Raw genomic sequence first — 23,170 nt, 5'->3', positions numbered from 1 at the left:
TTAGGGCAAATAAACCGAAATGCAAGATACCTAACTATACAGAAGAAGGAAAACAACTTTCGAATGCAGAAATACAATGCGTTTCACTGATTTGTATTGAATTGTGAAGTTAACCCTTTAAATGTATTTAAGCTCAGCTGAACTTGGCTGGAGAGTCAAAACGTCTTTATGTACGATATCCGTACACTGTAGATGCGCCTCTTCCAAACGAACACTTCCAAAGGAGCGACCGCACACATTTTGGCTTGCCTACCACAGTTAAGCACATTGAACACCAACTGCGAGGCCTTGCTTAGACATGTCAGACCAAGGTGTCACCTCATGACAAATGTCTGACTTTGACTTTCAAGCCCTTTTAGTCACTCAGCCATAGGCAAGCTCATCTGTCATAATATTGTATTACCTACGTCTAAAATTTTAAAATTTCAGGGCCTTCTCAGCCTGTGACATGGATATTAGCTTCTTTTCATTGTTCAAGAAAATTTGACTCAGAAGCCAAAGGATTTATCCCAGATTACTAGCAGAGCCAGGATATAAATTCCGGCTTTTGAGTCCCTATTCTGGGATTCTTTCAACTAAACCATAACCTTCTCTTGGATGCTGTTTATTCTACACAGAGGTTCATATTTAAAGAATCTATGTGTCTTAAACATTTTGAACCAGATTCTTTAGCTAAAAACAAAAACCTAAAACCCCGATCACCATGTCCTTGGTACGTACCCTGCAAATAATTGATCTCACTGGGAGGAAGGGTGTAGCCCATCATTCTTGTTCTTGAAGGAAAAAGCAGGCACCTGCCTGTTGAATGAGTAATGCAATGAAAACACTTGGACCCTTAGATGAATTCGCCTCCTCAAGCATTTTATTTTTGCTCTTCATATGGTTTTCATCCTCCGTATTCGCTGTGTGTAGATCCCTGTGGTCCCTCACTGGCTAAAACATGGCAAGATGCTTACTTTCTAAAATTCATGTAATAAAGAAAGACGGGGCCTTGTGTGCTGATTTGGGGGTGCAGTGGTGTATGTGTGGGCTTAATTCGAGCTGCAGGCATTGCCTTGGTTGTAGATTTGGGGCGGCATCTCCCATTCTCCTGTCAGGGCTCTGAAAACAAGTTCTGCGAAAGGTCATTAAGAGAACTTTACATGTTGTGGGTTGATCATTTAAATATTACATGCCACATGTACCTGTATATAAAAACTTCTGCCCTATCCTTCAATGTCTAATTTTCTCTGAGATTAGTCTCATTTATTCCATTTCCTTAAAAGCCATTCACTCTTAAAATCTTTACAAGTCCATTTTCACACAGAGACCAGCTAATTTCCAACTCGAATCGGTGGTTTTGAAGTGTATTCCCCTAGGTTTGGGGGCAGTCAGGGAGAGTGAGGTTGGGGGCTGAGACCGTTCACGCATTGCCTTGTCCCTCCATCATGTCCCCTCTAGTAAGCCTGTTTGTGGTTACTGCACCGCCTCTGATTGCTGGCTCCTTCACAGCGTCTGGACGACTTCCACGCCTTTTCTCCTTAATGGGAGCTTTCTCCTGGACCTGCCTTCTATTCCATAGCTACATGTCCTCCCTTGGTCCTTTCAGCACCTTCTACCACTTCAATTATTGCCACGAATAACTGAATTCATGAAACTCTAGAACATTCCAAGAGTTAATGGAAAAAAAAAGAAAGAAAGAAAGAAAGAAAGAAAGAGAGAAAGAAAGAAAACCTTAATGGACAATGTAAAATAGCTGTCAGATTAGAGAATCAAACTAAAGATGAGTTCCAGAGATCAAGGGTGAAGAGTGCTTCATGCGTAGTAGGTATTTTAATAGAGTACAGATCTGTGAGAAGCTTAGCTTAGAACTGGGTTTAGAGATCATTAGTGGTTTTAGCAAGAACCACTAGATATAGTAAATAAAGGCCACATTTGATCATGAAATTTCAAATAAGACGCAAATAGAAGGTGAAAGGAAGAAAGGCGGGGATGTGAATGTATTATTTCAAAGGCAATGTGGGACCAGACAAGGGTTTTTGTTTTGTTTTCAGAGTATAAGAGACTTGAGCCCTTTTGTAAAAGTCGGAGGTGAAGGGAGCAATGTAGAGGGATAGATGGAAGCTAAAGAAATAGATGGACCATAGATGGAGAGGGAGTCAAGTGGAGGCAGGACAGGAGGAGGTAAAAAGCAGGGACGTTGTTAACCGTGAAGGGCAGATACACTTCCTGAGAGGGAAGAAAAGGTGGTCGGGATGATTCATGGTAAAAGTTCTCCTGAAGACTATGAGTGAGGAGGTAAAAAGTTCAGAGGAAGGAATTCGGAAAGACTTGGAAAAACAAATTACACTCCATGTGTGCAAGTTTATATTGTGCTGATACGTGACCATGACTTGGCACCAATGAGGTAATGCGGAAGTGTCTGGAGCAGCTCTGGACCTCCCCAAAAGTTTTCTGTGGTCACAAAAGAGAATTTTATGTAGGACAAAAGCTTCCCTTGTAATTGTAATTGCTACTACCTTTATGATAAGTATTCCTGAAATTGTTTTTGGATGATACTTGTTATTCATTAAACACACATATTAGCCAACTGGAGAGCTGACATGAGTGGGTTAAGAGAATCGTGGCAGGAACCCTGGGTTCTCTTACTCAGCTCCCCTCTCTCCCTCAGTCCAGCCATTCACACGTAGCATCCTAAGAGGCCGCTGGATGTGGTCTGCCTTGTGTGTATGGTAACACCATCTAAAGAGAGATGAGCGTGGCTCTGCCTGTCTAGACGGTGGAGCCCAATTCATTAAACTAACCACCATGGAATTTAAGAATGAGACCTTGCAGCTCAACAGCCAGAAGAATTCCTGGAATATTGAAAAAGGAAACAACTTTAACAGAAGTTGCCATGTAAGTGGTGACAGGCTAAAAGATCCAAATGTCTATTAGAGAAACTATGTTCTTTGAGGTGAGGACTATTCTTGTCTTGTTCTCCAATGAACCTTCCCTGCTTATTACATGTTTAATGACTCGATGATGACTTGCACACAGAACTGCATTTGGGGGAAACAATCTAGGGGCTTCTTTAAGGTTTTAGGTTAATTGCTTCACACATGTCGAAAGTCTTCTCGAGTCATTCCAAATATTAGTTGCCTTTTTAAAGCATAGAAATTCTAAAGGTTTCCCCCTGAAGATCCTGATTGGGCAAGTCCTGGGCGGGGCAGGCACTGATATTTTAAATCATTGACTATGTGATTTGGAGACAGGGATTGAACTGAGAATTTCTTTTCTCCGGCATAGTTTAGCTTTTAAAATTTCGTACTTAACCTAAGATGCATTCATATGGAGAGTATGAGGTGTCCCTTTATATAAACTATGTTGAAAAGTTAGAGGCAAATATTTTCAGATGTAGAGATAAATAGAGGACCCTTTCATTTACTAATTCACTATTCATGGAGGCCCTGATAGGTCTAAGACACTTAGTTTTTGAAACTTGGTTGGTATAATTGAGAATCATTTATTAGTAAAGAGGTGAGAATGAAGGCTTAACTATAGAGATGCAGATTGGGGTGATGTTTGTATACCTCAGATGATTGTGCCTCCGCAGACGCCGGTAATAGTGGAACCCTGCCATGGTACGGCCAAGGGAACACAGAAAGCCGTCTAAGGAAAACTGGCAATCGTCTCCCACTTTATCTTCAGCTCTCACTGAAGCCAAAATCCAAGTCTTGGATGTTGCCACAATGACATCATGAAAAATCTGTCCAACTCACATTAGTGAATTTAACTGAACGAGCAGAGAACCCCAGACCAATGCCAACAGTTGAGATATTCTAGTCCCTCTGTCTCTCTGACTAGGGCTTGTATCCTCACACCAATTGCTTCATGAGAGGGGGAGAAACAGAAAGGGGGAAAAAGAGACTCCCTCAGTAAGTTAGTTTCCTTCAGCCTTCGGAGAACAGAAATGGACGGCAACCATTCTACACAGAGCAAAAGGAAAGATGTAAACTATGAGTCCTAGCTTTTGAGTAAGCCCCCAACCCAGAGGAAAGATTTTCTTAACCTAGGTCCAATGGCTAACCTTGGAAGGGAGAGAACTTTCGGATCTTGCTGGAGGCAATCCAGGGGCAGAGGAATTGATAGAATCGTAGGGTAATTCACTTAAAGACTTGCTAAACATACCAATAGAAGGGAAGTCTTAAATAGTGTAAATGAGATTTGAGTAATTACATCACCCTGCTCACCAGTTAAGAGATGACAACTCCCAATAGTAGAATGATTATATCATTTCCTTTTTACCTACCTTCATAAAAAAATCATTCTGTGGTGAAATTGAAGTATATCCTGAATAGTTCCAGAATTGATCATTTACAGGCTCAAAAGGAATTTTTTTATTTTCTTCTTTGTATTATGTCCAAATGAGACTAATATCATTACACCAGTGTGTGCCTTTACTTAAAAGTATGATGAAGTCCAGGAAATCAGAGCTTTGTCGTTTTGGGTGAATGATGTGCTAGACCTTGGGATAACTATAGGAATGGGCAGACTCTGTATCTCTCAGGCAAACTAATATTTTTTAAATAGATACTTTGTGATTGTACCAGGTTCGAGTTCAGAGCAAGTCCTTTTGATTTTTCTTTACCATGTATTTGTGGGAAATGTTATGAATCCAATTTGTGTGATAAATACCTTCTAAGAATTTAACATGTTTTTTCAGGCATGTGTTCCATTTTAGGCCTATTATTACTCTCTACATGTTAACTTCTAATTATTCTTAATTTGTCTTCAAAGAACTCTGAATCCAACAAGAAATTCTAACTTGATGGGAAGTAGGAATAGTTTAGTCTCTATGAAATAAAATCTTACTGAAAAGATTTAAAAAATAACACCTATCAGGGGAGAGGACAAATTTTAAATTCTAGTTCTTCTGTTATTAATTGGAGAATTGTGAACATGGTGCTTAAATTCAGCAATCCTCTCCTTCCTCATCCTTAAAATAGAAAAATTAAAAGCTATTGTCAAATCTTCAAGACAACAGCTTAAGGGCAATTAGCCAACACAGGCCTAGAACATCCCTGAAGGGAAGATAAACCGTTATGGTAGGCATTTTTATTTGAATGCCAAGGAAACAGGAGATTGAAAGAGATATGTGCTCTTTTCTCTTTGGTTGTATGAAGTGGTGGAGTATTTCCTTCTTTCTTTCTTCTTTTATACTCTCAGTTGAGCAGTCAAAAAATTATGCTTGCCATATACCAAGCATTTGCCAGTCACTGAAGCTAAAAACAAACAACCCTCCTTCCCCCCCCAAAATTTCCCCTGTAAGAGATCACAACTTATTGAAAGAGACAGATAGCTAAACTAATGATTAATATTCAGTAAGACAGCTACAATTCTAGGGATATTGGTCCACAGAAAAGATGGTGGTAACCGAATGTTTACTGTCTAAATATCAAGTATCAAGGCACAGGGTAATTTCTAGTATCCCTAGATGTGACCAAGTGGCCGATGGCCAAGAATCTTTACAAGAAAGCATTTGTCTTAAAGACCTATTTCTCTCCAGGATTTCACCATCAGAAATTCTGAGACGTACAGTTGGTGAGTCTTGGGATTCTGCCTCTTTGGCCGATGGCCAATTAAAAACTGCATTTGTTAACATTAGACATTCACAATAATCATACAGCACATTTTCTACCTGTAGATAATCATCATCAAAAGTCACATCATCGGATTACTTGACTAGTATTATATTCAGATAAGTCCATTTATTTACATGACTTAAAGGACTTATGTCCTCAGTGTCTGGTAGGGATGTCCATTCCTGGAGACTAGACAGTGGACGCAGGCCCAGTAGGGCACCATCTCCTCTGGTCCGTGCATGCCAAGTCCAATGTTGCCTCTGAAACCTCTTCTTTACTTGGTTTCCATTGAAGACTAGCTCCTTTCTGATCAATGCATTCTTTCCTTAAATGGGTTAATACCATCAACCAGCTAATTAAGTTAACCAACTCTACCATCTTTATTTTTCTTAGGGCAGAGAGTGCCTGCTTTCTTTGGAGATTAGGTAATGCCCTTCATCTTTATGAATTTTCTTCTGTTTTCTTTACAGGTATATGTCAACTTTATATTCTCACCCTGATTTTCCAGAGAAAGGGCCAGAAGAGATTAATGAAGAGCTCATGAAACATGTTAGCCACAACCCCCTTCTCCTTCTCACACCACAGAAAGTTAAAAGATACGTTGAGTCTTTATGGAAGAAGAAACGGTCAGGACAACCTGTTACCTTTACTGATATCTTTGGGATGTTAATAGGAGAAACACTAATTCACAATGTAAGCTATGGCTCATTCTACAACCCTTTTCATGCAATAGACCATGTCTATCATAATGTATTAAATAAAACAAAGTATGATATATTTTATAAACGTCACTTGATTCAACTTATCCTATCAACATTGTGTACTGAGAGCACATATTCCCTGTCATACATAACTCTTCTACATTTCAAACTAGTGCTTACTAATTGATTCTGTGGATCGGTTTTGATGTAAGGAAGTATTTTGCATTCTTTTTCTTTGGAAAAACACACCTTTGAACTCTTAACTCCCCACTCCCCCAAATGGCACTCTCTTTAGATAAGGAGAACACAAGTAATATTTCAGTGGTAGAGGGAAAATAGAGGTTTCCCTGAAAGTCAGAAAACACAGTGAATCACAGGGAGCGAACTCATGTGACACATGACTACAGTGTGACATTTCATTGAAAAACAAATGGGGAGACAAGGAGTCTGTGCCAGGAAATCCGGGGCTAAAGTCTCTTGGGGCTCCTTAGCTGCCAGATCAGTCTCCACTTCACAAGTAGACAGAGTCCCCCAAGATTTGGGGGTTTTGTTATTTTCCTAGAGCTTCCCTTTTGTTGTTTATTCAAGGCCCAGAGATTTCTAGAAGTAACAGGATTTATTTTTACTATAAACATTTTAAATATCTTGATTGATGTGCTATTTTAAATCATTTTCTGCCTGTATCTGTTTGTATCTGGCTCAGTGCGTTGAGCGCCAGCCTGCGAACCAAAGGGTCGCCGGTTTGATTCCCATTCAGGGCACGTGCCTGGGTTGAGGGCCAGATCCTCAGTAGGGGGCACTCAAGAGGCAACCACACATTGGTGTTTCTGTCCTTCTCTCCCTCCTTTCCTTCCTCTCTCTCTAAAAATAAATAAAATCTAAAACTTAGATTAATAAATATAAGAATAAAAACCCTTCCTTCCTTTCTTCTGTGGACAGAGAATGAACATAACCTTGAGTAGCTTGAAGGAAAAAGTCGATGCAGCACAATGCCCTTTACCCCTTTTCACCTGTCTACACGTCAAGCCCGATGTTTCGGAACTGATGTTTGCAGGTATGTAACTTCTTTCGGAGCGTTTCCTGCCAACTTTGAGCTGTGGCTTCTCATTTGGAAATATAAGAAAATATAGAGCTGGGCGATTTTCTGATTGAAGAGACTATTTCAAGAAACTAGCTACTAATATACCTTCATTGATATTAGTGAACTAAAAAATAAATGATAAGAAGTCATGAATATAATCAGTAACTCAATTGTAGTTACTCATTTCTCAGACTTCCAACAAGATAATATGCCTGGTGCTTTTAAGCAAGCAAGGCATAGTCTCTTTCTTGCTGCTGATATTTTCATTAAATTAGGTAACATGATAAATCTTTATTATGCAATGCACTCTTCTAATTTTTATAATTCAGCACCTGAAAAATACCAGTCTATATTTGCGGCAGCTGGTGAACAAAATGCCCCTTTTTGTTAAGTCTCAGATGTAAATACTTGTTTCTTCTGTAGCTTCGCTTCTCGTTCTGTGCTCTACAATTTGGTGGCATAGTTCTGGGGGCCTCTGCCCGTCTTCCTCCTCTGCAGTGTGGCAGCATTTCTGACTGTGGCCGGTAAGGTTCATTGTGTTTTTAGGCCAAGTATCTCAGTGACCTCAGTCACACAATGAGCTTAAAAAAAATCACGGGGAATGGCATGTAATTAACAAATTTATATCCAGAATCCTTATGCCGTTTTATTGATTCTCACTTTTCATCCTCAACTGACTACTTACTCTCAGGCAGGAATTTCTAATCGTTTATAAAAAAATGGTGTAGCAGCAATTATTTATTCCATAGATGTTTATCAAGTATCTCGAGTAAGATGTTTATCATACTTATGGTTCAGAAAGCACTTCTATTTATTATCTTTTTCAACTTTTACTATAACCCAACAAGACAGAGATTTTTAGCTATGTTTCACAAAAGAAAAAAATAAAACATCAGAAAGATTAAATGCTTTGCATATTGCCACATAGAAAGTGAATAGCAGAGCTGAGACCTGGTCTCAAACAATCCTTTGTTCTTTTTATACAGAATACTGGCTTCTCTGATTGCGGGCCGGGTAGAATGGGGTATGCCAGGGCAAAGCTGGAACTCCCCTCCCCCACCACAGAACAGTGCCCCTTGTTCTATAAAACCTTATAATCCGTTTGGAAATTTCACAAAAATTATTAAAGAAGTGAAGGCACAAGAAGGAACAGAATGTTACTATGCACTATTCCCTTGACTAAGTTATATCATATCTTTTAGCCTGTTTCCACTTTTGTTAAATAAAGACGAGACTCTCCTCATAGTGTTTTGCTAAATAAATGAGATAAAGTATATGAAGTACTTTATTAAGGTTCAGTAAACCTTAACAAGTGAGAGTGTTCTATGAAATCTGTATGACAAAAGTCAAAAGTCTACCTCTTAAAGATGAATAGGATTTGCATAGAAACGAAATTAAATTATTAACTGGGGTAAGGCACGCACTAGGAGTCTAGGGCAAGCAAGGTGTGCTCCGCAGCAATAAGAAACCATGCCTTGACTGCAATGGAGTGCACAGGGAGAGACAAGATTTATCATATAAAAAAGCAAGTGGCTAAATTATTTTTGTTTTGTTTTTGTGTTTTGCTTTCCCGTAGCTATCGTCTTGTGAGGTCTTGCAGTGTCTGGAAATGGATGAATAAATACAACTAACATGCTAGTTCAGTCCACGCATAGGCAAATAAGCCGTCTTTTACCCCAGAAGCATTACGATATGGTCAAACAGACGTTACTAGTTTGGAAGAAGATCTTTTGTCCTACAAGCTGAAATAACTTGGGCGGGTCATTTACCTTCTCTGATTCTTCTTTTCCTCGTCATTAAAAAAAAAAAAAGGTTTATCTTACAGAGACATTATGACAGTCCCATGAGGTACATGAGACCAAATATGATTTAAAAACATAAAAATATAATAGTTTAATTACTGTTGTTATGATTTTACAGTCTCTGTTTATTCTGAACTTTTGGTAGCCATTCTCGATGGAAAGTCTGACTAAAAGGATTACAGAATCAATTGCATTTCAGCAAGTGAATATTCGGGAGTCACCCAGTGTGAGAAAGGGCTGTTTTATGTTCCGTTAGTAGTCTTAGGACCTAGATATGTCTGATTTGGGCCATCTGACTACCTGCAAGGCTGTTTCTGAGATAAGAGGGACACCATTAACCTTCATTGTTAAGCTTCTGTGATAAGGGGGTTTTGAGCTGTTTCTTCCAACAGAGTTGGACAAAGTCATCAAACATTAGTTATGTGGATCTTGTACCCAGATAAGACATTCAAAGATGCAAGTTATGAGGATTTAAGTAGCTTGAGTTATTGAGGAAAAAAAGGGTGGAGACATGTCTGTAATTTATGCCTTTGAAATTTTCTTAGATTAAAAATGAATATACAATGAGACAAAGTTGAACTAACTGAACTATACTTTTGAAAGTCAAAGAACCATATTAGCTTACAGGAGGGTTATCAACTCCAACAATATCAGAGAATGTTTTTCTTCCCTCTTAGAACAGTTTTAACTATTTTCCTCTTTTGAAGATTTTAAACAAATAAACATTAGCTGCTTGAACTATTAAATATTTTTGACTCCTCCACCTCACTACACTGCTGACAGGATTTAAAACTTTCACTTTTAAATATCCACTGGTCAGTAAATCGCGTTTCCTGAGCCCAGCTGAGGGGCCCAGCATCAGGTGAGGTTCTTTGACAGACACTGAAGCAGTCAAACTGTAGTGCTCTTCCTCAAAAAAGTTACAATTCCACTAACAACACAAAAATAAAATTTGGAAAATTAATGAGGTGAGCAGTCATCTTTGAGTAAAACAGTATGAGCGAATACTCAGAAGGGAAGTCAAGGGTATGCTTTGGGGAGAAAACGAAAAACCAAAAACCACTAACCTCGGTAGGAACTGGTGAAGTGTAGGTGGTATATTTGGTAAAACCGTTAGTGCTAAGCAATAAAAAAAATCTTAATACCAAACTGATGTTTTTACTCGGTTATGAGGGTAATGGAAAATAGCGCTTTTGGGTAGGGCAGTGTAATTCTTTACGTAGTGTTTTTGATAAAAAGAATTTTGATGATTCATACGGGTCGATTGGCAAGGAAAGAAACTGGAAGCAATGATATCACTGTGTGTTTGTAGTAAGGTCCTGGAAATTAGGGAGGCACTGATAAGGAAAGAGAGGAGACGAGCAGTGTGAAAAGCCTACAAGTTACTGGTGAGATATGCTGATGATTTGATGTGCTGTTAAAAGAATTTTTTTTCTGGGCTATGATGTCATAGTTTATAGACACAGGTAAGCTAGATGGGAGGAGAAGTGATAAATTCCTTTCCAGGCAACGATAGTGGGGTGTGATGCCTGCATACCCAAGCACAAAGGAAGTTGGAAATGGGGTAGATGGAGGTGCAGCAGAAAGGTTCCAGTTTGAAATGGACGAGCTAACAGCAGAGGAATAACAGTCAAATACCATCACGGCAAGCTCTGTAGTAGGGATTAGAGAGCAAATTTTACCTCTTGAGAATGTCTGTAACTATCATGGACACAAGCCACAGCGTTGACAAAAACCACATCACTAGAGAAGTAGGAACCAGGAAATTATGATGTGTCAGTACCTAAGACAGAGCTGTGAAATTCAGAGATAGATTACTTGCAGTGATAGAGAAGTTTTCCTGACAGCCTCTGATTCATCTCCAGTCATGTCTCGCTAACTCCGTGTAAGTCACTATGAAACACACCACTACCTAGTGAAGGGTGTACGTGCCATTGGCCTGGATTCAAAATGAACTATAAATACGTTCTCACCACAGCTGTGATTTCGTTACCTCCACAAAAGTAGAATGTTCTGATCTATCACCTAGTGAATAGCAAATATACATCCACGATTCCTTTTCTCATACTTTGGGGACAGATGTTTTAGAACTTAGAATATTTTAGATTTTAAAGTTTAAAATTATTTAGACTGTATGTTGCATGATATTCCCACTGGGGTCTTATAATTAAATGGAGTGATTTCTCCAGTAGAATGCATCAATATTTAGATTGAGAGGGATACATAAAGATGAAGCCTCACAGCATTTCAAGACTGGTTTTTTTACTAAATGAGTTCAGTCAGGTTTTTATCACCCGGGGATGAGGGAACCTTGTGGATTTTGGAGCTATTTGGATTTGGAGTTTGGGGGTAAGGCATGTGTATACATGTTATCATTTCAGACATGGAAAAACTGAAAGAAAAAATAGGGGAGGGCAGAAGGTTATTGTTTATACCGGGGTGGATGGTGTGGGACTTTATGCAGCGTGGTCCACAAAGACCATAAATTAAAGGTTCGTAAGAAGCAGCCTTATAAATGCAGAAGGGAGCAGCAAGCATGAAGGCAGCGAGGTGGGAGTGAACTTGGCCTCTCTAAGGACCACTAAGGCTCCTGTGGCTAACGTGGACTAAGCAAGAGCAGACATGACGAGGGATTGGTTAGGGCGTGTGTTCAGACAGTGAGTGTGAGGCAGAGCATCTGGAAGCCTTGTATGCCATGTCTTTATTTGCGGTGCAATGGGAAGTCATTGGAAAGCTTTCGGCTGGTATTAGTGGGCTGTGACTTGTATTTTTAAAATATTCACTCTGGCTACAGGGTATCCAAAGGGTAGTAAGGGAATAGTAGAGAAGAGATGTTCTAGGAAGCTGTTGTGGAGACTTAGGGAGAAAATGTCACGTGTTGGCCCAGTGTGGTCTCGGTGACAAGTGGATAAATAGCCAGTTTCTAACCATAGCTGATGACAGAGCTACAGAACTGGATATTCTGTGTATGAACTATAAGGGAAAGAGAACAACTGAGGGTACTTCTAAAGGAGGAATAGTGGCATGAATACATGAGGAGCAGTACTATTTCCCAAGCAGAGGACAACTGAGAGAGTGGCAAGTACAGGAAGTAGGATTCAGAAGCCTGGAACTCCTTTTTGATCCATCAAGATTCAGATAATAGTTAGACATGTTATAGCCATGGGCATACATGAAGTATAATGTGGCTACCATTTCCTGAGTGACAAAAATGGGCTATGCCTTCTTCTGAGCTCTTCACATTTCTTAGCTCATTAGGTCCTCACAGTAATTCCACAAACTATCTACTGATTTTATTCACCTTTTACAGATTAGGGAACTAAACACAGAGAACACAAGTAACCTACCGAAGAAGGGTGCGGTTAGTAAGCAGGAGAATGGGATTGGAAGCCAGGGCTCTGGCTCCAGAGCCTCTGCTCTTAGAATGTACACTCCATGGACCCTATTACCTTGTGTTTCTCCAGATATTGAGCATAAAAACTTGACATGGTAATCCTGTGATTTAGAATATAGTTAAGCAAAACCGAGGAAAGATGAAGAAAAGCAAATGTTAGAAGCACTTTCTTCCATTTTCATAGTCTGCTTGCACTACCAGAAAGAGTTTAATTTCTTCTATCTCCTTTGTGGATTTTAAATCTGAGTCAGCAGTTTTCAGTTTTCCACTCTTTAGAATGAAGGCAGGTTTATAAAAGATGCCTGTGGTTTTAAATGCGAAGAGGTATTATTCAATTTGTGCAAATTAGAAGGGGTCCTCTTGTCTTCTCATTTTACTCGTCTACAACCTCTTCTCCCATCTTCCAGTCAATGCCATATGCATAATAGGCCTTCGGCTAATTGTTTTGAATCCTCCCCTGAGGATATGTTTGGATTGATTTTAGAGATAGGGGAAAGGACAAAGGAGGGAGGGAGGGAGGGAGGGAGAGAGAGGGAGAGACATCAATTTTTTGCCTTCAGTATATGCCTTGACCGAGGATGAAACCTGCAACCTAGGGATATGCCTTGACCAGGAATCAAACTTTTGGTCTAGGGGGTAATGCTCCAACCAAGCCACTTGGCCAGGGCACATTTGGTTAATTTTTAAAAAATATTTTAAATAAAGAAATGATAATTATGGTACTGACATGATCTTTAACAGTTGCACATGTCTGTAATATTTTCTATTAATGGACTGGATTTTTTTAATGCTTTCAGATTGGGTCGAATTTAGTCCATACGAGATCGGCATGGCTAAATATGGTACTTTCATGAGTCCTGACTTATTTGGGAGCAAATTTTTTATGGGAAAAGTTGTGAAGAAATATGAAGAAAACCCCTTGCACTTCTTAATGGGTAAGTGATCAAAAGCTACCACTCGTTGGTCTGACTATTTTAAAGTTTGGTGCATTCTAAATTATTCTCTGTTTTTGCTTTATTTTAGGTGTCTGGGGCAGTGCCTTTTCTATATTGTTCAACAGGGTCTTGGGGGTATCCAGCTCACAAAATAAAGGTTCCACCATGGAGGAAGAATTAGGTATTGTAAAATCATGCTTACATTGATAAATTTCTCTAACATGCGTATATAGAGAAAATTAAATCCTCATAAAAATTGTAATTGTTCTAAAGTTATTGGAAACTTGGTTGGATCAACCTACACATTTTCTAGGCATAACATGTACACTACTCCTTAACTACAGAGCCACATTCTGTAAGGGCAGCAACAAGGCGAAGTGTATGCCGCTGAAATGCTCTCACTTCATTTATAAATGTACATTGTATTCCAGATACTATCAACTCTGATTTTGCGGACATAACTCACTCTTCTCTAAATCACATGAAGGTTTCAGGACAAGGAAAGAGAAAAGAATAAAAGTACCCCATGTTATGGGGCTTGCCTCTCGGTGCACCTTCTCTGTGGAATAATTCAAATAAACCCAGGGTTTGTTAGTTTTTCCTCCAAAGGCAGGAAGAGAGTAAGACTGAAATAACACATCTGAAGGTGAGAGAGACAATGGCTGGAGGCCAAGAAAAAGGAGAATGTTTATACTAAATAGTCTTGAGACTATTCTTTGGGGTGAGGCGCACCCCTTGAGGCCAGTGGTGCGCCAGTTTATTTACTTTTTCCGTGTGTCAGACTTCAGGGGAATAGAGTGAACTTGAGAACGCTGGTCAGCAGGATGCCTGTTACCTCAGATTAGAGAAGGGTTTCCAGAAATGAGACCAGCGGGGTGACTGCGGAGAAGACTTCTGGTGACTCTTTCATCTGCTAGCCAACCAAAGTCTGCCTCTTAAAGGGGTGCTCAGAGGTGGGGTTTTTTCCCCTCTCCCTTCTGAAGGAGGACTGTGAAGTCAATTGGACCACAATCGGATAAATTAAAATGAAGTAGATAAATTCAGAATACTTAGCTATTTATATCATAAAAACTTCCATATGAAGAAGGCAGTATTTTGGTGAACCATCTTTTTAAGTGAGAGTATCAAATATGACCCCAAAAATGCTTAAAGAAAGAAAACTTCATCCTGCCAAAATACATGTTGGACCAGAAAGACACCTAGTGCACAGAATACCTGGACTGGACCATTTCCTACCATGCCGCTCCTCTCTACAACAGAACTACTCTCTCTAACGGTCATGCCATGAAATGGATAATAGTAGCCGGTGAATGTGTTTCTTTACTGAGTTTCATGTGTGTAATTATGCCAGTAAAATTAAAGAAGTCTAAACATTAAAAAGTCAATTTACTGCTTGAAGCTTTTATTAGCCCTTCCATGATATAGTCTAGATCATTTAAATACGTGACATTTCTGTAGGAATAGTAAACACGTAGAGTAACATGGGAAAACCTAAGGATACACCTCTATTTCTCTGAGTTTAAAGCCCCAAAAAGATTCTGTTAAAGAAAATTATAAATTTGAAGTCAGTTTCTTAAAATAAAAAAATTATTAATACAAAGAAAAATAAAGGGTGATACAAAAAGTAATTTTATGTAAGCATCCAAAGAAAGTTTGATTTTTCTATAAATGATAATTATAAAGGATGGTCTATGTTCATAAATTAGGGATTTTTACTTGGAAAAAGACAACTAGTTTTTGTTTTAGATTTTATTGCCATCATTGTTTTAAGGGTTTGTGATTTCTATCTTAGTTTTTATAAATGCTCTCTTAATATGTTCTGAGGAAGCACAAATTCTCAACACAAAAGGCACATTTCAACAATTTTCAGTGGTATTGAAAATGAAAAGATGCCTTATATTAGTAGCTTTCATTTATTTTGATGAAACTGCTCTGTAGCCCCCCTGTGGAGTTTGGTTGTACCCTGCATTTCTTTCATAAACACCACTGAAGCATATTTAATTGAAGAAATATATTTTTTGTATAATGAGAAGCTTCCTATAATGAAGTTATTCTTCCTTTCAGAGTTAAGATAAACAAAGCTTCTTCCCTCTAAATCATGAATGAATGAATTTCAAACTACATTTTCATCTCCTGGGAAATTTCGTTTTCCAATGAAAAAGTGAACTAAATAGGTCTAAATTTATACTAGAAATTGGTCTAAATTTATACTGGTAACCTAGTAGATCTCACCCCACGGTTTTGCTGAGGTCCCACCCATCTAGTAAATCTCATTATGAGTCTTGACACCTGAGATCCTCCAAGTGTTTTGTTTTCTTTCCACAGAAAATATTACAGCAAAGCATATTGTGAGTAACGACAGCTCGGATAGCGACGATGAGTCCCAGGAGCCCAAAGGTAAGAGAGCTGGAACCTTCTCTGGTGGAAGAGCGGTAGGAAAGGGTTATGAGTGTTTCTCTGACCTCGCACTGGAGGTGCGCACGGTAGGCTCTGCTTAGGGTACTGAGTGACAGAATAGTAGCTTTCAGAGAGAGAATTCATGCTGCGTATGTGATCAAATATGCAACACGGAAATATCCCCTTTTTCTTTTCTTTTTAATACCTCAAAAATATTATCAGTTGAACAAATGGAGAACAAACTGAGATGTTAGAAATCCCAAATTCTGTTTGAAGTCTGATTATATCACTGGGCTTTCTGCGTGGAAATAGTGGTTTGAGAGCACCTTTACATGGCTTTTAAAAAGTCAAATTTTTTCTTTAGACAATGTATTTTTAAAATGTTAAAATATTCGTTCATTTGAGAGAGAGGGAGGGAGGCAGGGGGAGTGCCTATTCAGGTCCTTTGCCCATTTTTCATTGGGTTGTTTGTCATCCTGGTGTTGAGTCATATGAGGTCTTTATATATTTTGGAGATTTTTAAAATATATTTTATTGATTATGCTATTACAGTTGTCCCATTTTTTTTTCTCCCCTTTATTCCCCTCCACCCTGCACTCACCCTCCCACCAGCATTCCCTCACCTTAGTTCATGTCCATGGGTCATACATGTAAGTTCTTTGGCTTCTCCATTTCCTATACTATTGTTAACCTCCCTTGTCTATTTTGTACCTACCATTTACGCTTCTTACTCCCTATACCTTTTACCCCATTCTCCCCCCTCCCTTCCCCACTGATCACCTCCATGTGATCTGTATATCTACGCATCTGTTCCTGTTCTAGTTGTTTGCTTAGTTTATTTTTGTTTTTGTTTTTTTAAGTTCAGTTGTTGATAGTTGTGAGTTTGTTGTTTTACTTCCCTATTTTTTATCATTCTTTTTCTTAGATACTCCCCTTTAACATTTCATATAATAAGGACTTGGTGGTGATGAACTCCTTTAATTTGACCTTATCTGGGAAGCACTTTATCTGACCTTCCATTCTAAATGATAACTTTGCTGGATGGAGTAATCTTGGATGTAGGTCCTTGCATTTTGTGACTAAACCCTTGCCCTATGTATCACTGGCAAATATGTTCTCCCACACAGTCAGTTTCCTTTTCATTTTGATGATGGTTTCTTTAGCCATGCAGAAGCTTTTTAATTCAGTGTAGTCCCATTTGTTTATTTTTTCCATTATTTCCCTTCCCATAGGAAGTATATTGGTAAAAATATTGTTATGTGGGATATCTGAAATTTTACTACCTATGTTTTCTGCTAGGACATTTATGGTATCACAACTTATATTTAATATTAGCTCTTAATATACATTTATTTGTCTTTAAATAGACTATTTTTAGACTAGTTTTAGATTACAGCAAAATTCAGCCAAAAATATGGGGTGCTCCTAGATCCCCTGCACCCATACACACACAGCCTCCCCCAGTCTCAACATCCCCCACCAGAGCGGTACATTTGTCACAATCAGTGACCCTCCACTGACACATCACCACCACCCAAAGTCCCAACTTATGGCTTCACTCTTGGTATTGCACATTCTAAACATTTTCACAAAAGCAAAACGACATGTATCCACCGTGATGGTATCATACAAAGTAGTCTCACTGCCCTCAAAGCCCTCTGTGCGCCGTTTATCCATCCCTCTGTCCCCTGCCGTGACCCCTGGCTGCCACTGATCTGTTCACTGTCCCCGTAGTTTTGTCTGTTCCAGGATGACATGTAGTTGGAATCATACAGTACAACAGTGTTTTCAGAGTGGCTTCTTTCACTTCGTGCTATGCACTTAAGGTTCCTCCGTGTCTTTTCATGGTTTGATAGCTCATTTCTTTTTAGTGCCGAATAGTCCATTGTCTGGATGGACCACAGTTTATCCATCACCTACTGAAGAATATCTTGGTCACTTCCAGGTTTGGACAATTATGAATAAAGTTGCTATAAACATCTATATTCAATGTTTTTGTGTGGGTATAACTTTCCAAGTCTTTGGATAAAAACAAAGGGGTATAATTACTGGACCATATGATAGGAATATGATTTAGTTTTGTAAGAAATTTTCAAACTGTCTTCTAAAGAGGTGTACCATTTTGCATGCTCACCAGCAGTAATTGAAAGTTTCTGTTGCTTGACCTTCTTGCCAGCATCTGGTGGTGTTAGTGTTTTGGATTTTGGCACTTCTAGCAAGTGTGTGGTGCTATCTCATTGTTGTTTTAATTGGCCCTCCCTGATGACATATGATGTGGAGCATCTTTTCATGTGCTTACTTACTTTCCATTTGTATATTTTCTGTAGTGAAGTGTTATTAAAGTCTTTTGCCCATTTTTTTTTAAATTTGGGATGCTTGTTTTCTTATTATCGAGACTTAGAGTTCTTGGTATTTTGGATAACGGCCCTTCCTCAGGCGTGTCTTTTGCAAACCTTTTCTCCCACTCAATGGCTTGTCTTCTCTTTCTCTTGAAGCGCCTTCATTTTCGGTCATGATTTTGAGCAAGGTCGTGAGGCATTTTTCAGCCTTAGTTTCTTCAAATCTATGCTGTCGTCATTTTACCTGCTCTCAGAGAATTGCTGTGACCATCAAATTAGAAAATGTACACCAAGGCCTTTCAGTTGTGAGAGACAGCCAATAGAAATTTGCTATGAGGAGTAGAGCTCAAAACAGTTGATAGCACTTTTCACGTATGTGCTGACTGCTGGGTGTGTCCCACCAAGGATGCCATTGCCAAATACATCGCAGGGGAAGGAGATTCTCTGCCGTTAGAGAAGTGGGGTTTATTTCGCAATTATAAATAATAGTGATGATGATGATGACGGTGATCGTGATGAGGAAGCAGCTCCAAATCTTTGGAAAATAATTGGGTACTTTATTCATATCCTGTGTGCACGGAGATACAAATCATTAATTTTAAAGCCCGATTTGTTCTAAAAAAAGATTTTCTCAGTCAGATTTGGCATTAGACGAACGTAGCGGTGGAAGAGAGTCTGTTTGGTTTTTAGTGAAGACATAGTCAGCTGGATTAGTTCCCAAAAGAAAGATCACTCCATGTGCTCAGCACCGTTACAATAATCTTTATGAATATACAAATCTGTATTTATTCTGGTTTTATGTGTGTTTAGTTAATAGTTGTTGGAAATTCTGAACTTTGAAGATAGATTCTCTTTTCTCTCAACCCACACATGCTCACACAGTTTTATGTATATTTACATACAGAGTTCCCAGAGTCTGAACAAAAGGGATGCAGGCAGGTGGAATCGCGTTCTACAGTACAGTGTTCTCCGGTTTGGATTGTGAATGAATAATATAGGCAAAGATAGTGATGCTGCTGCTGCTGCTGCTGCCACTATTTCTGCTACGACATAATGTTTATTAAGAATTTAATACAGGCCGGGCACTTCCCTAAGGAACTTGCTTGAATGCACTCAGCCAGTTAACCCTCACAACAGCGCTAGGAGGCTGAGGGAATGAAGGCTGAGGGGTAACGACCTGGTAAGCAGGGGAGAGGGGCCTGGAATCCTGGCGGTGTGACTGTAGAGCCAACGCTCTCAAGCGATTACACAACGGACCTTCCCAGCCGTAGTGATGTGGACATAGGTTTTTAGGAAAAAGTCATTTAAAGCTGCTTCTCTGGGAAGATCACTGAATTTTAAAACATTTTAAAGCATGTGTTTAAATTACAGGGTTTTAAAACCCAAACTCCTTAAGTAGGAACGAAATAACAGTTTATAGGGTGTTTATTGAATAGGAAATACATGTTGAATCCTTCGGTTGTCTCTTCTCAGTTCGCATGACTTCTGGAAGTTTGCTGAACGGGATAGAGAAGGAAACTTAGGAAATGAAGAGGATAGGATTAGGGACTGTGGGTTTCCCGTGTGTGTGAGTGTGTGTGCAGACAGGGCAAAGGAAGAAGAGGAATTGGGGAAGGGGAGAAAGGGGAAAATAAAAACTGGCCTGGAAATCTAAGAACAGACCAACTGACAATGTCAACAGTACAATCTTAGACTAACTTACAGGTAACTTACAGGTAAAGGGTAAAGTAAGAATATTTTCAGGACAAAAATGTTTAATGAAATATTTACTGTATTAATTTACGCAAATAAACATTTGTTAAATCAAAAGCCATAGAGTTTCACTGTAAGTTTTAACATTCAAAGAAGATCTTTTTTATTAAAGTGAATTTTGGAAACTGTAGAGTGATACTCTCCTTTTCCTTAGGCACTGAAAATGAAGATGCTGAAAGGGAATATCAAAACGATAATCAAGCAAGTTGGGTTCATCGGATGATAATGGCCTTGATGAGCGACTCAACTTTATTCAATACCAGAGAAGGACGTGCTGGGAAGGTGCACAACTTCATGTTGGGCTTGAATCTCAATACATCCTACCCTCTGTCTCCTTTCCGGGACTTTAACACACAGGAATCCTTGGATGAAGATGAATTGGATGCAGCTGTAGCAGGTAAGTACGGAAAATGCAGTCTGTAGAAGCATAATTCAGGAGATCTTCCTTCTTTCTCTGGGAGAAGGATTTCGGTTATTAATACTTATCCATTTATACTAAATTATAAAAGCATGCATTTTATATGTGTACGGTTTCAAATTACTGTTTTTTTGAAGGGAAATGCATTGGACAGGAAGTAGCAGAGTTGTGTGAGCTGAGAAAATTTCCATTGAAATATTGAGAGGGACCTTAGATCCTCTCAGTATTGGTCAAGTTTCACTCACGGAAATCAGGAACCTGCTCCCTTGTTTAATTGAACGAGGTTGAAAGCAGGGGATTAAGTGTTTACAACATTGTTCCAAGGCTTGGCGGAGCAAGCTCCAGACTGAGCTTCCAAAAACGATTTCAAAAACACTTCAGAATCACCCATTTTGTCCGTGTCAAGTTTAATTGCTAAAAATGATGGAAGATCTGACCTTGGGTGGTTGGCACACAAGGCAATACAGATGATATATCTATCATAGAACTGTAAGCTTGAGACCTACATGATTTTATTAACCAATGTTACCCCAATACATTTAATAAAAGTACTTATGTTGTTTTTAAAAAATGACCGCATTTTAGACTGAATTTACTGGATTGAAAAGTGCTTTTTCAATTCCCTTACTAAGATAGACCCTGTTATCTCCCTCTGGATATTGCCAAGTTTCAGGATTACCCGCTGTTTGGAATGAGAAGTTAAACCAAATGCCCCCACAACAGTGCCTGGTAGTACAAAAAACGTAACCTCTGCCTCATTTCCTCCCTCAAAACTCATGGGGGTATTTTTCCTCGGCAAACAACAGGTCTCAACCCAGACCCGGGCTGCGAGGGAGTCTGGTGAGCTGCATCCTTAGCCCGACTCTCCAATGCAGGGCCTACTGCATGCAACGTAGGGGGTGGGTTGGGGTCAAGGTTACCCGTCCACTGTGCTCATCCCACTGTTTATTGTGTCTGGTCCTCAGTTCTCAGAAATGTTAGTTAACTTTCTTAAATCCACCTGGTAAGAACCTACTCACTTTTAGGTTTGGCACTTAGCCAAATTCTAAGAATAATTCTTTTTATTCTTCTGTGCGTGCATGTTTCAAATTAAAAGTTAAATTTAGCTTAGTGACTAATCCATACATAATAATCTTTCTTGTAATGTTCCTGTCATCTTAAATTATTCTATTTCATCCTACCATCATTTTCCCCTTAACTGCTCAAGTGTCATTTCTCAGTCATTTCTGCCTGAAAATACTGACAGACTGCTATAAAAACTTCAATGAGATTTTTCCAAAAAAGTTTCTTCTACTGTTTGTTTGAGCATTATTCCCCGTACAATGTTTGTACAAGTCAGCACAAGGCTTTACGTTTCGTTGTTGTTTGGGTAGTGCTGTTTCTCTGCGTTGCTGGAGCTTAATGAAAATTGCAGAAGGAAACATTACCCCTGTTATTTAAACAAGAGGAGCAGAGACGCACTATCCTTGTGTTACATTTATGGCATCCAAGTCTAACATGTGAGCTGATGTCTGGTTATGTACCTTCAAACCTTTGTATGTGAAGTAGCATGAAAGTCTCTTCGTGATAAAGTCAAAATCAATTTTTAAATTCATTAAAAAAACCCCACTCCAAAATACTTGACCTTACAATCAGCGACAGTATTTTTCTTGCATTGTGATCCGTGGTTATATTTCTTTCTATTACAATGCCAGTTAAATGTGTCTTTTTTAGAAACCTAGGCTTTATGGATGAAGGATGGTGGGCTTTAAATAAACAAGTTCGCCTTGAAGAGAATTTAGAGCTAAAAAAAAAAGTGTAGTAATTTTACTCTACAAACAAGGAAGATTACAGAAGATAGTTATCATCTTTGCCTAAAATTACTCAGCTCATCTGGAGTTGAAATGGGCCTCTGGACGTTCCTCAGAAGCCTTTCCCTTCTGCTACACGCCCTTCCTGCTAGTCCTCGATGTTCTTAGTCATTGTGTAGCTGATGTAAAAGTGGAAGTTTCCTTTGTGTGCACTTTACTACATCTGGTTTATGTATCGCTTGGATCGCACCACCCAGGAGCACGCTTGCCGCACTCCATGTTTTAACAACTTCCTCCCTGGTAGTTTTGCAACATTTTTTGTAGATTTGGAAGGGATAGGTTTGCTAGATAAAATACAGCATTCCCAGTTAAGTTTGAATTTCACGTTTGTTGAGATATTTTGGAATGTTTTAACCTAAAATTGTTTTAAATGAATGATCCTGAGAAAGGATTTTACATTTTATTTGTCAGAGTACTTTCTATTAAAATTTTATTTCACTCACTTTCTCTTTATCCATTTGAAAAAAATAAAGTACAATATTGATTTTAATGCAAAGTCCAGTTTGGTCAGTGTTGAGTCGATTCAAATTTATTATTTCCAGACCCACACTCCAAAAACTGACTGCAGTTTAGGCTGAATTTGTTGAATTCAAAAGTGCTCTTTCAGACAATGCCCTTCCTTAAAACACATCCTGTTTGTCTCCCTCTGGGTACTGCCAGGTGTCAGGATTACCCTGTGTGTGGGCTGAAAAGTTAAAGATTTAACATGAACTGTGACCACCTGGGGCATGAAATCTTTATATACAGTCCTTTTATACAGTTACAATGTCATACTTTAATTAAAATATTAAGATCATTTCTTTTTCATTTTTGCACCCCCAATGCAAAAAGACAGTTGCGATTTTTCTCTGTGCTAGATACTATGTTTGGAAAATCTTCCATTTTAGTTTACCCTCTG

General features: G+C 38.9%; 1 protein-coding gene across 3 annotated transcripts in view; it reads left to right on the top strand.

Annotated features, from left to right (window-relative positions):
* The window catches only part of PLA2G4A (phospholipase A2 group IVA), a 141,746-nt gene that overhangs the window by 98,044 nt on the left and 20,532 nt on the right, over nucleotides 1-23,170 (top strand). For all 3 annotated transcript variants that reach the window (XM_045188663.3, XM_045188673.3, XM_024551459.4), the window contains 6 exons: nucleotides 6,074-6,296; nucleotides 7,244-7,358; nucleotides 13,379-13,516; nucleotides 13,605-13,697; nucleotides 15,842-15,913; nucleotides 20,159-20,401. In XM_045188663.3, the coding sequence (XP_045044598.2) occupies nucleotides 6,074-6,296; nucleotides 7,244-7,358; nucleotides 13,379-13,516; nucleotides 13,605-13,697; nucleotides 15,842-15,913; nucleotides 20,159-20,401 (884 nt within the window). The remainder of the gene's footprint in view (nucleotides 1-6,073; nucleotides 6,297-7,243; nucleotides 7,359-13,378; nucleotides 13,517-13,604; nucleotides 13,698-15,841; nucleotides 15,914-20,158; nucleotides 20,402-23,170) is intronic.

Source organism: Desmodus rotundus, chromosome 12 (genome assembly GCF_022682495.2).
Source record: "Desmodus rotundus isolate HL8 chromosome 12, HLdesRot8A.1, whole genome shotgun sequence".
In the NCBI taxonomy this organism is placed as follows: domain Eukaryota; kingdom Metazoa; phylum Chordata; class Mammalia; order Chiroptera; family Phyllostomidae; genus Desmodus; species Desmodus rotundus.
Note: the sequence above shows the minus strand (reverse complement) of the source record. Positions and strands in the feature narration are given on the sequence as shown.